This window comes from Triticum dicoccoides, chromosome 5A (genome assembly GCF_002162155.2).
Source record: "Triticum dicoccoides isolate Atlit2015 ecotype Zavitan chromosome 5A, WEW_v2.0, whole genome shotgun sequence".
NCBI lineage: Eukaryota > Viridiplantae > Streptophyta > Magnoliopsida > Poales > Poaceae > Triticum > Triticum dicoccoides.
In genome coordinates this window covers 383,039,051-383,051,729 of record NC_041388.1, presented here as the reverse complement: position 1 = coordinate 383,051,729, position 12,679 = coordinate 383,039,051, and the positions used below count along the sequence as shown (strand labels likewise).

Here is a 12,679-nt window from a genome sequence, read left to right as displayed (position 1 = left end):
TCCGGTAGGCGGTAGCCCGACGGAGCAGCGGCGACGTGGATTGTAAACGCACCCACGCATGCCTCCTACCTATTTTTTGCTGGTTTGTGCGGCTGCAGCGGCCGGGGATGGCGGAGGACTTCCGGTGCAGTGCGTGCATGGAATTACCAATATGCCTTAGACCAACAGTTTGCTCAATCCACACCCACCGTTGGATCAACTAAATACTACTCATTATACTGAGTAGTATGATGCACCGTAAAAAGTCTCAATAACTACTATGCTTTTTGACATAAAAAACTGAGTTATCATGAAAAATAGAAGGATGGATAAAATTCAATTTGTCATATTAACTGACAAATCACAGTGTGCATGAAATGTACTGTACTAGTTAATTGTAAAATCAAGTTTGTGTGAATGCTACAATAGCAACGTTGAAGTTTAAGACTCTCTCTCCGAAATTTAGGATGCGGGATGAGCCATGCACCCCCTATCTGACTATCGGGCATTTTTAAGGAATCCAACCGTATAATTTCATTTTTCATATCTGAGACAAGGTACGTTCATAAGCCTATTATATTCCAACCCGTCTCTTATTTTTTAGAAGATTTAATGATAAACAATTCAGCTCCCGGTAGCATATGAACTACAGTATGTATCTGTAATTAGTACTACAAAGAATACGAGGACGATCAGTTCTCATCATTTACATGTCCTACTCGGTACAGGTTGTGTTATCCGGTCGACAACAAAGCTATTAGTTTTACACGTTGATGAAGGGCGCGCCAGTGATGATCTCCGTTGCCGCCAGAGCGACGAGTCCGAGCATGGCGAAGCGGCCGTTCCAGAGCTCCGCGTTGGCGTTCATGATGATACCGGCTCTGCCCTCGGCGCTCTCTCCTTGGAGCAGCGGCACCAGAGAAGCTACGGATAGCACCGCCACGGAGTAGGCGAACCACGCCTGCCCGGTGCCGCTGCCGAGCTGCGAAAGGAGCCCGTCGCCGCGCCCTGCCTCCACGGCGAGCGCCGTCACGAAACCCACCATGGCCAGGCGCCCATTAATGCGCTCCGGTGCAGGGCCGCTGAACGCCAGCGCGTCCCAGATAGAGGTGCTCGCCTGTGCCGTGAACAAATATCAGAAAACTGTCACTCGGCTGAGTTTAGCGACGGCGCCGTGCCGCTTATACAGTTGGTACGTACCTTGGGTTTGTTTGGCGGTGGTGCGCTCGGGCCCCCGGTCTGTGCCCTGACGACGAGGGCGCGCCTGCCCAGCGCTGGAAGAGACTGGGCACCGAAACGGCTAGCCGAGCCGCGCGGCAGGACGGCGGCGCCGGCGCCGGCGAAGGAGCTCATGGCCATCATGGTCGCCATTAATCAGCTGCGGACGGGAGGTGCACGAAGGACAGAAGAAGCTACAGATGCTGCAACAGGCAAAAAAAAAAACTGCTAGATGATTGCTAGTGGAGTGCTACTTGCTGCTGTGTCGCCGAGTGTTGTTTACTGACGTATTGTTCCGTGTGAGAGGGCACAATTTATAGGCCGTGCTCCACGCAAGCCAACCCATGACGAGCTGAGCGCGGTGGCGGCGACCGTGCCCACGTCGCGAGCAGCTCTCGGCCGTGAATTATCCTCTACGTGGAGCGAACCAGTGAGTACGCGGACGTGGAGGCCACCATGCTGAGGGCAACGCCAAACTGCAGACAGACAAGTTGGAAGCTTGTGTCGACGCACAGATCTTAAAGAGGCACGTGTGGACCAGAAGCTTTTTTTTTAAGCTCGTGTGGACCAGAAGCTGAACTTTGGCATTTTTCTTTGTTTCTTACTTTGGTTTTCTTTATTTATATTTGATTTTTTCTTTTCCTTTTTCTAAACAAAACACATTTCTATACATTGTACATTTTTAGTATACATGAGGAATTTTTTTGATACATGTCTAACATTTTCCAAATACTACATGGTTAAAAAATAACTATATAATTTGATGTCTAACTGTTTTCATACACATTATGCATTTTTGGTATACATAAAAAACGTTTTTATACATGTTTAATATTTTTTTAAAAAACTTTATTAATCTTTCTTTCAAATACTTGTTTAAAAAAATGAATAAGTGTTAAACATTTTTCAATACAAGCTGAAACATTTTTTTAATGGTACAAAACTTTTTTGTAAAAACTATGCAAACATTTTATTAAACAATATAAACATGTTTCAAAATTTCAGAAACATATTTTCCAAACGCGTGAACATTTTTTATATGTAAATTACATTTTTTGAATGGTACAAAACATTTTCTTTAATTATATGGAAAAAATACAATGAATAATATTTGCAAAAAATATCACATACATTTTTTAAACTCGTGAACTTTTTTCTGATGTCACAGACATTTGTTAGTGCTTAAATTGTTTTTAAGAAGTTATACTAACAAAATATATACACTGTGTTAACATTTACAAATTCGCAGTAAACTTTAAAAAAAAGTATATTAAGTTTTTAAATACATGTACTACTCCCTCCAATTCTATGTATGTGTCGTGGTTTAGTTCAGATTTGAAATAAAATCACGACTCTTATTTTATATAGGATAAAGTATAATATTTTCAAGAATATAAACAAAAAGAATAAGAGAATAGAAAAAACTATTAACAAAATTGATGTATGTGTACCTGCATGATTATGAGCCGGACCATTTCGGGTGTCCTTGAGGCTAGACGTTGCTTGTGTCTCGCCGATTCAACCAAACATTGTGTGCATATTGGTGCCGTTATGCAACATGAGGATTTGTGTGCAAACAAACTGGTGCAGTACATGGCCCAAAGCATGTATTCCCCGCAGGATCTACCAGGCCAACTTCCAAGGAAGCCGAAAAATAGTGCTAGTAATCAAACACGTCCTAAGAAACTAGATGATACTACACACGTTGTTGCGAAATATTTTGCAATATATTTTTAATAAAGATTGGTTGTATGAAACATGCATATTTGGAGTAATATGAGAACTAAAACTAAAAATGCATATGATTCATTGTGTTTGATTATTTTATTATCATAAAATATTTATTAAATTTAAATATAATAACAAATTTAAATATTTATTAAATATAAATATCATAATAATTGAAGATTCTCATGCATGTTTGCATGTTGAGGTGAAGTTTTTTCCATGCATGATACATGATGAGATGACATGCTTGCATATGAGAGAAATGTGATAGTGAGGAGTAACTATTTAAATATAGAAAAATCAGGATCGTCTTCTTTTTGCATCCACCCACGGCATGACATGAGCAGTACACATGGTTGTCTCGAGATCTCTGTCTGGCCGGAGTTTCAACAAGCGGAGATAAACCCGGAAAAAAATGTTGCGATCCCATCCCCTTCGTAGGACATGCCGCCGTGAACAAACGCTAAGCACACCAAACTGAGTGTCTAACAATCGATACGACTCGTCAACACAACCCTGAGGATGAACATAGATATGGGGGAAGCCAAAGAACCATTGTTACCATTGTCGTTTTCGCTCCAGCTTACCATGATGAAAAACTCAAAAACCCTATGAAAAACGGACCAAGAGACTCGGATCTGGGTCCCCTCATTCTCTGACCGCCACAACGATTTTTGGAGGCAAGTGGAACCTGTGATGGCACCCGCGGGTCGAGGGGAAAAGATAGGCTCCTCCTCTTTGGCAACCCTTAGAAAAATGATTCCTAGATAACGACCTTTTTTCTACTACATTGTGTTTCGTGTTTAAAATAAAATACAACAGCGGCAACAATTTCATCTCTGAATAGATGATTTTACAATCTGAACATTCCCACTGTTTGTTTTTGTGTTGCGAAAATGATTCATTGGCGTGTTTTTCCCTTGTGTTGCGGAAATGATTCATTGGTGTGTTTTCCCTTGTGTTGCGGACAGTGCCATAGCCAGAATAGCCGCACACCCAAGGCCATCCTCGTTGCTACAGTGTTTAGTGTAGCTACAGTGCACTCACGTAGCTACAGTAGCGAACATTTTCATCAGCACGGCCCTGGTAGCCCGGAGCCTGGCTACGCCCCTGGTTGCGGAAGTGTTTTAGCTTTTTCTTCATACAAATTGATTTTGTGAGAGTACACCTGCCCAACCATTTTCTGCATTTTAAATTGCCTTAGATGATTTACTGGTTTTTGCTTTGATTTCTGATGCCCATGCCAAACTAATGTGTGAAAAATGAGGACAACTCAATCGGGCATTGGTTATTTACATGTTGATTTGTGTTGGGCAGTATACTTGGAAAAGTGGAAAAATGAAGGACATCACTCCCTTTTCCACCTCCATCTCATCGTCGAATAAGGGTTCTCCAGTTCCTTCTCCATTTGGTCATCATCTTCAATGCCGGCGAGGAGCGCGGATTTTTTTTTTCCTGACGATCTGCTGGATGGGGCGGGTGGTGTGAGCGGCAAGGTGGCATCAGTGAGATGGTGGAGCCGGTGTTGAGAGGCCTTTCGTTCTTCCAGCTTCCCCTTTGTCATGGTGGTGGCCCTCTCGGCGCTGTCGCCAAGCTTGGAAGATTGTGTAGGTGCATGTGTGGTTTGTGGACTCCGGATCTGTTAGTTCTCGTTGGTATGGGCGTCTCGATAAGCCGACGCGAGTGGTGGCACTATGTCGATCCGGATCTTCTTCGACATGCTGGCCTAATGGGCCAAGGATGGTGACTTCTCGTCGTCAGCAGTCCGTGCGCATGACCAAGGTTATCATTGGCTCTGAAAGGGAGTGGTGGCGACGGCGGCGGCGGTGTGCCCTCATCCCGCGTCGACGATGTTTCTGGATTGTTTCTCCAAAATGTTCGTTGTAATTTCCTTATTTTGCGGGGTGCGTTGTACCACTGCTTACTTTTAATATATGGTCCTTTTTGTAAAAAAAATAAGGAAGAAAACGACTATAAGTTTTTTAAAGAGATTATATTTCAAAGAAGACTTGCCCGCGAAAAAAAAAATCAAAGAAGACGAAAAGGATAAAGGAGTAAATAAGGACCAAAAACAAGTACCCCAGCCGCTGCCTTGACGGAGATGGTGGCTGTCCCACGCCCGAGACCCATCCTCCGTCTGGACCGTCTCCACCTCACCCCCATCCGCGCCGCCGCGGCAAGAACCCCCGTTCCCCAGCCCCTCCCCGACGAGCTCCAGCTCGTCGCCGACGTCCGCTCCCCGCACAACCACATCCGCGTCGCCGACGTCTCCCCGCGCGCTGCCGGCCACCCCCTCGCCGGCGCGCGCCTCCTCCTCCTCGACGGCCCGGGCAACATCCACTCCGTCTCCTTCCCTCGTCGCCCCTACTGCCCCCTCACTTCCACCTACTTCGACGTCTTCGCCACCCTCCCGCCTCTCCTCCCGCGCCCATCCCTCGCCGTCCTCGGCTTCGGCGCGGGCTCCGCCGCGCGCGCCCTCCTCCATTTCTACCCGGACATATCCGTCCATGGCTGGGAACTCGACCCCTCCGTCATCGCCGTCGCCCGGGACTTCTTCAGCCTCGCGGAGCTCGAAAGGGACCACGCCGGCAGGCTGGTCATCCACGTCGGCGACGCGCTGGAGGCCGAGGCCGTGCCGGGGGGCTTCGGCGGCGTGCTGGTGGATCTGTTCGCCAACGGGAGCGTGCTGCCGGAGCTCCAAAAGGCGGACACTTGGCGCCAGATAGGCGCGATGGTAGCGCCGGGAGGGAGGATGATGGTGAACTGCGGCGGGGGCTGCGTGGAGGCGGAGGAGGAGGGGAGAGACGGCGAGGCAGTGAAGGATGCGACGCTGCGGGCGATGGTGGCAGCGTTCGGGGAGGGAATGGTGGCGGTGCTGAGCGTGGATGAAAGTTGGGTGGCGATGACAGCGCCGGTGGCGCGGGCATCGGAGGAGGCGGCGGCGTGGAAGGCTAGGCTGCCGCAGGAGCTGGGCCACTATATTGACATGTGGAAGCCGCACAATGGCAATGGTGATGCATGAATAGATGGGGATTATGCAGTGGTTCTCTGTGCAAGAATGCAGAGTGATTTCTGTAAGTAAGCGCACCACATTACTGAATTCTTCTTGTCCCTATTACCTATACATTCTTGGAATTCATTGACTAGTGACTAACAGGGCATGCCAACTAGAGAAAATGAAACTATATCTAAGCTATTTAAAATGTAATTGTCACAAAATGAGTGGTCTAAATCTATGACAAATTGTTTTTTCTGTGGTATGGAACTATGGATAGTGTCTGCTGAAATCTCTAATAACCAGATGGTAAATCAATGTGTGTGATCACAAATGTGAATTGGCAAGAAAGAAAGATTCTAAAGGCACAACAAGATTTCAGATCCGATGAGCTGTCAGTTATTTTAAAACCTGTTCAAATCACAATTTAATAGTTCAAAATTTCGGTATTATCTCAAATGTGGAGGAGAGCAAAGGTGTTGTGTTTCATTGTTTAAGATTTGTTAGTGGAGTTCGTGCAACTAAATATCCCCGCTTCACTGGTATGTAGTTATTCAGAACGATTGTGGTAACTGATAACAGCATAAAATCCAGATCTCTTCTGTACAAACTGTAGTGATTTATTTGTTACTAACTTCTGTTGTGCTGATTTGGTATTTGCCGTCTAAGATGCAAACTTGTAGATTTTGACAGTACAGTTCTGGAAGAGAAAATATTTGGGATTTTTCAGCTGCTTTCTCAATTAAGTCACACATTGCATGCTGCATTTTTGTACCTAACTTTAATGTCAAGTACTCCCTCCGTTCACAAATACTCCCTCCGTCTCAAAATAAGTGTCACTGATTTAGTACAACTTTGTACTAACTTTGCACTAAATCAGCGACACTTATTTTAGGACGGAGGGAGTATAAGATGTTCTAACTTTTTTCTGAATCGGGTGTATATAGACACGCATTAGTGTGTTTGTCACTCATTTCAGTCCTACGTATTCCATATTATATCCAAAACATCTTGTATTTGTGAACGGATGGAGTAGTTAACTGACCTAGTTTAAAAGACCAAGGATCACATCCTTTTTAAGCTCAAGGGAAAAAACAGAGCCACATTGGAAGGCAAGATGTAACAGCCTAAAAGGTTACATTGAACTTCATATGTCGATGTGTGGAGACAATTCCCTGCAAAAAGCATCAAACTGCGTATGATTATAGCAAGTTAACCCTGTTGGTATTCCTTTTTTCTCCTTTATCTTTATTTTTCAAGCGTTGACCATTCCCTTCAACAGGCACATCAAACTGCAGATGATTATAACAAGCTTTCAAAAATTGGCTCAGACACTACATGTTGCGTTTTTTCCAGCAATTTTCACGTCTTCGGTAGCTAAATTATCTACTCCTCTCTACAGACATTAATTAAGCCCTGACAAAAACAGAGTTGGCATAGACAGACTTCATGTAAATGGATATTTGAGGAAACAGAAAACAGTTAGTTTGCTATCTAGTACTCCCTCTGTCCGGAAATACTTGTCCTAGAAATGGTTGTATCTAGACTTATTTTAGTTATAGATACATCCATTTTTAAGACAAATATTTCCGGACGGAGGGAGTACTTGATTAAGACAATTAGATTTAATGCTAGTTTCCCTCTTTAATAAACTCAACAAAGAACAGAAAAGATGTGCTGCATGGAAAAGTCCCACCCAACAGCTTGTAAAGTTGCATTTCGATTTAAAGCATGCATTGCAACAGCCGATTCCCTCCAAAATGCGTCCGAACTAGTTGACCTTTACATACGCATTCCTTGTGCTCTTTTATTCCCCTTTTCATACAAAGAAAGACAAGGTTGTTCTTTCCTTCCTCCTCATCTTTTCTCCTTTGATCCCTTTCCTTTTTCGCTTTTGCTCCTGCCCACACGCCTGAGTAAAACTATTTTCGCCCCCAAACCGAGCGCTTTGCCTTTGCATCTTGCTAATCATGCCCTTCAGCGTTCTTGAAAGAAGGCAAAGCTTGCGCTAATGGATCGGAAAGAGCTCATCTCCCTCTTTTCATTTCCCGTGCAACTTCCTCAGATTCCTCTCCCGTGCACTGACTGACTGTTTCAGTAGCATCTCTCCTCTTTCTTTCTATGCTTTGGCAAACATCTTTTTCTGTTCCTTTTCACTGGCTTATAAACACAGGCGTTGCATTGCACAGTCGGGCTGTCGTATCGATCCGTTATCGCTTGAAGTTTCGGCTACCTAGCTAACTGGTAGAGTAGTGCGTACGTGCAGGACCTTCCTCTTCTTTCACATCCGTTCTTTGTTCTTTGATTTGAGATTTGAGTTGACACTTGTAACTCTGTTTGTTTTTCCGTTTGCAGGCAGGGTGCAGCATGGGTTTTCAGAGAAAGATTCTTCTGCCCGAGAGAGCCACCATCCAGAAGACCGACGCTGGAACTCTGCAGCCGCTGAAGATGAAGCGGCCTCGTGATGGTGAGGACGAAGGCGCTTCGGGGCCGCTGACGCCGACGGCGAACAGCGCAGGGACCGCGCATCCGCGCTGCCCGCCGGCGCCGCCGAAGAAGCCGAGGCTCGTGCTGGGGTGCAGCCTGGACGGGTTCAAGGTTGTGAGCATCATGGACTTGCGTTGCTTCCTTCGTTGACGAGCCACCTTGCTTGCTTGTTTGTTTGTTTTTTTAGTTAGAGAAGAGAGGGGTTTTTTTTTTTTGGTGTTTTTGTGCTCTTCAACTCTTCTTTTTAACCGGAATAAGCCTGTACATTTGCATTGTGGGCTGCTATGATATGCTGAAGCGGCCGCGACCTTATTACAGTAATTATCACTGAAACTAGAGCTGTTCAAATCGGCAAAGGCTCTTATTTTTTTCCTTTTATCTCCTGACGACGAAAGATAACCCCGTCGGGGCCTCGGTGCGGGGCTGATCTGCACTCTGAATAGCTCTGCGTCAAGAGCAATGGATCGGTTTCAACAGTCACCCGTGTCATTCATTCCCAATCCCTGGGTTTCAGCATTCACTGCGTCTTGGACGATAATGGAGCCAGGAATTGAGTTTATCCGAAATGAATACGCAAGTCTTATTATATCTTTCTGAACACGGTAAGGTCTTAATTTTTTGTAAGGCATTAGATCAAGAAACGTATGCATTAGATCAAGAAAGTTTACCGGTGCTTTCCTGCCTGCAAAGGTTCCGCTTCCGCGCATGCACACACAACACGTGTTTCTCTAAGATCTTTCCATTAGCTCGCGCTAGAAACAAAGCCCGAATTTAACACGGTGCTGCGCTTCTGGTCCGTACCGTAGGTGCTGGAGTCCGCGGATGCTTCCCAACTTTTCTAGAGTATCTGTTTGGCGTTTCATGATGAAGCCCTTGTCCGCACGTCCGCTCCCTCGCTCCACGTAGATGGTAACCCACGGCCGGGAGCAGCTCGCGACGTGGGCACCGCGCGCAGCTCGTCACGGGTTGGCTCTCGCGGAGCACACGGCCTATAAACTGTGCCCCCTCTCTCGGAACAATACATCAAGCAAACACTCAGCGACACAACAACAATCAGAAACTGTACTAGCAATCATCTAGCCGATTCCTTGCCTGTTGCAGCATCTGTAGCTTCCTTCAGTCCGCGGCTGATTAATGGCGACCATGATGGCCATGAGCTCATTCGCCGGTGCCGCCGTCCTGCCGCGCGGCTCGGCAGGCCGCCTCGGCGCCAGGTCTCTACCAGCGCTGGGCCGGCGCGCCCTCGTCGTCAGGGCCCAGACCGAGGGCCCCAGCGCACCACCGTCAAACAAACCCAAGGCGAGCACCTCGATCTGGGACGCGCTCGCATTCAGCGGCCCTGCGCCGGAGCGCATCAACGGACGCCTTGCCATGGTAGGCTTCGTGACGGCGCTTGCAGTGGAGGCAGGCCGCGGCGACGGGCTACTCTCGCAGCTCAGCAGCGGCACCGGGCAGGTGTGGTTCGCCTACTCTGTGGCGGTGCTGTCTGTGGCGTCGCTGGTGCCGCTGCTCCAGGGCGAGAGCGCCGAGGGCAGAGCCGGCACCATCATGAACGCAAACGCGGAGCTCTGGAACGGCCGCTTCGCCATGCTCGGCCTCGTCGCTCTGGCGGCGACCGAGATCATCACTGGCGCACCCTTCATCAACGTGTAAAACTAGCTTCGTTGTCGACCGGATAAAAACTACAAAATCAGAAAAACCTGGTCCCTCAATTGTTGAAACCGGATATTTTTTCATCCCTCAAACGACTTCAGCCGTTTTGGGCTGACGTGGCATGGTTTTGACCACTGACCTCGCCACCACCTCACCTTTGTCTTCTCCCCCTCTTTCTCTATGCACAGGGAAGCACCTCACCGCACGTCTGCTCCGCTGCCTCCGGCAGTCGTGGCCTCACCTTCGTATTCGTCCACCTCTTCCTTGGCTGCTGCTGATACATCCATACGCAACTTGATCGATCCTCCTGTGCGAAGCTAGCCAAGCAAATTGATTTGGTCCCGGCCAGAAACGCCCAAGTCTCACGCACATACACACAAACCAGTCGGCTGGAAACACAAAAGCTGGCTATGTTTGCTAAAGGTTCGTCTCGAGCCTTGCTGATTTGTTGATTCTTTAACGACTGTTGTTTACAGGGGATCCCCTAGCTCGCTCCCGCTCTGGTTCCAAGCCTGATCCCTGACGGTATCCTCTCGCTCCTGCTCCCGTCCCGCCGTGCCGACGGCAGCGGCAACAGGTCCAGCGAGCCATGCAGCCGTGCTGAGACTGCTGGTGCCGCGACGCAGGAGCCCGAGATGGCATGTGCATGGCGCCCTTCGTGATGTGCGACCCTGTTTCCCTGTGAATGCGCTGGCGCTGCCGTCCGAGGACGTGGGCACTGGCACATGGCCACCGTGCACTACTTTGACAACCACGGAGTGGAGCGCGCCGTCACAACGGTGTACGACCAGCAGCAGGCACTCGCAGCCACCGCTAGCTCCCGTGTGGAGACGCCCTGAGGCCAGGCCCATGGTAACCATGTGTGACTTCTCCGGCCTGGGTGAGAGAGAGAAGATAGAAGAAGAAGACGAAGATGAGTTGGACGATGATGTGGCAAGTTCAGTGGTCAAAACCATGCCACATCAGCACAAAACCATCTGAATCCGTTTGAGGGACGAAAAATATCCGGTTTTAATAATTGAAGGACTAGATTTTTTTTGGTTTTGTAGTTGAGAGACCATTTCTATACCATTGGTAAAATTGAGGGGCGAAAAATATACTTTTCCCTATACTAATTAAAGACGGCCTATTTTTTTCTCACTCGAAATCTTGTTAATTATCTCTATTACTCTATATGTTGACATACATTCATCTTTCTACCGTCGAATGTTCGAGGAATTTTTGATAAAGTTTAATCCGGAAGAAGAGTAGATAAAACATGATTAACATAGTACTCCCTCCGATCCATATTACCCCACAAAGAAACAGGAGGCTTGCGAGTAGGGATGAAAGCCGGGAATCGGCAGCATGGCAGACGTGCGCGGCGGCTCTGGCAATGGTACACGAGGAGAGGTCGATTAGCCCATGTTGGCCTGGGTTTAACCCTAGGTAGAGCAAGGCCTTCCTAGTTGCCGCAGCGACTCTGGCAATGTTTTCCTCTTGCTATGCGGCGGCGATGACGACAAGCCCGTGCTAGCCTGGGCTTAACCCTAGGTAGAGCAGGGCCTCCCTCGTTGTCGCAGCGACTCTAGCAATGTTTTTCCTCTTGCTGTGCGGCGGCGGCGGACGCGGCTTCGAGCTTGCAGTCCTACGAGTGCCTCCGGCCCTTCTTCCTCTTAGGCCGACTGCACGACATGCTGCTCATCCGTCAACGACTTCTTCTTGGTCGGCACCACCGTCTTGTGGGCTACGTGGGGCTTGCCTTTGGCGGAAGCAGGCCGGAGGCAGCGTCGAGGATCGGCATGTCGTTCATGACGAGCGGCCGGAAGCGTGAGTAGGCGGGAATTTTTTGGGAAAGAGAGGGAAATGAGGGTGGTTGTGCCGCCGACTAGCAGACTAAGGGGAGGAGTAGGCAGGCGTTGTAGGTGCCAACGCAAACAAGGTCTAAATTTGAACCAGGATGATCGCGCGACGGACAAAAAATAGATGCAGGCCACGTTTAGATCAGCGTCTTGGACTGTCATTTATATCCGTTTGGACCCAAACAAACAGGACCAATTAGTCCGCGTTGGAGTTGCTCTGAGGCCCGTGTCCCACATCGCGCGCGCAAGGTGTCCGCAATTATTTTCCTGTTCGCGCGCAGCTCGGCGAGTGGCGGGCGTGGAGGTCGCCTGCGCCGCCGACATCGCAGCGACTCTCCGGCTGTGCTCTGCTCCACCACCCAACCACCCTTTCGACGTACTACTCCAGAAGGATTCAGCCGGCTGTTACTGGAGCCCGCGCCCGTGCAGGTACGAGCCTGCTCAGTTCTGCAAATCCCGGAACTCTTGGTCTAGCCCCCGCAAAACTCTTCTCTTTCTAATTTTGGGGTATGTTTTCCCAAGGATGTCCTACATGCTAGTACATGGTGAAAAATACCAATTTTGAAAATACCAACTTTGCGCCAAACATGAGTGTAGCTGAACTAAGCCAAAACCAGATGTCTCATTGCACGCCAGGTGTTTGTTAGAATGCCGATTCGTGGATACACTCGAATTATGTCTGTTTTTGCTGTGAAACAATGCCCGCATCTGCGGCAACCCCTAAATCCCTAAACCATCCAAGGAGCCAACATGTGACAAGCTGTACGGGACTGAAGTT

At 48.1% G+C, this 12,679-nt stretch overlaps 3 protein-coding genes across 3 annotated transcripts; 2 read left to right on the top strand and 1 right to left on the bottom strand.

Annotated features, from left to right (window-relative positions):
• Positions 1 to 541: 541 nt before the first annotated feature.
• Positions 542 to 1,475, bottom strand: LOC119301654 (low molecular mass early light-inducible protein HV90, chloroplastic-like). Its single transcript, XM_037578649.1, has 2 exons — positions 1,180 to 1,475; positions 542 to 1,096 (listed from the first exon to the last, which is right to left on the bottom strand). The coding sequence occupies exons 1-2, from the start codon at positions 1,348 to 1,350 to the stop codon at positions 743 to 745; spliced, it is 525 nt and encodes a 174-aa protein (XP_037434546.1). The 5' UTR covers positions 1,351 to 1,475; the 3' UTR covers positions 542 to 742.
• Positions 1,476 to 4,654: 3,179 nt separating this feature from the next.
• On the top strand, positions 4,655 to 8,413 carry LOC119299566. Its single transcript, XM_037576761.1, has 3 exons — positions 4,655 to 4,668; positions 5,002 to 5,999; positions 8,276 to 8,413. The coding sequence occupies exons 1-2, from the start codon at positions 4,655 to 4,657 to the stop codon at positions 5,945 to 5,947; spliced, it is 960 nt and encodes a 319-aa protein (XP_037432658.1). The 3' UTR covers positions 5,948 to 5,999; positions 8,276 to 8,413.
• Positions 8,414 to 9,413: 1,000 nt separating this feature from the next.
• LOC119301655 (low molecular mass early light-inducible protein HV90, chloroplastic-like) lies at positions 9,414 to 11,200 on the top strand. The gene has a single exon (XM_037578650.1). It carries the CDS (start codon positions 9,542 to 9,544, stop codon positions 10,058 to 10,060), a length of 519 nt encoding a protein of 172 aa, XP_037434547.1. The 5' UTR covers positions 9,414 to 9,541; the 3' UTR covers positions 10,061 to 11,200.
• The last annotated feature ends 1,479 nt before the right edge of the window (positions 11,201 to 12,679 follow it).

What these genes read in the sequence shown, in the direction of transcription:
- LOC119301654 (XM_037578649.1), bottom strand. Translation starts at nt 1,350, where the DNA reads ATGGCGACCATGATGGCCATGAGCTCCTTCGCCGGCGCCGGCGCCGCC. An exon ending in CACCGCCAAACAAACCCAAG is followed by an intron (nt 1,097 to 1,179) that starts GTACGTACCAAC and finishes TTCACGGCACAG; the next exon opens with GCGAGCACCTCTATCTGGGA.
- LOC119301655 (XM_037578650.1), top strand. Translation starts at nt 9,542, where the DNA reads ATGGCGACCATGATGGCCATGAGCTCATTCGCCGGTGCCGCCGTCCTG.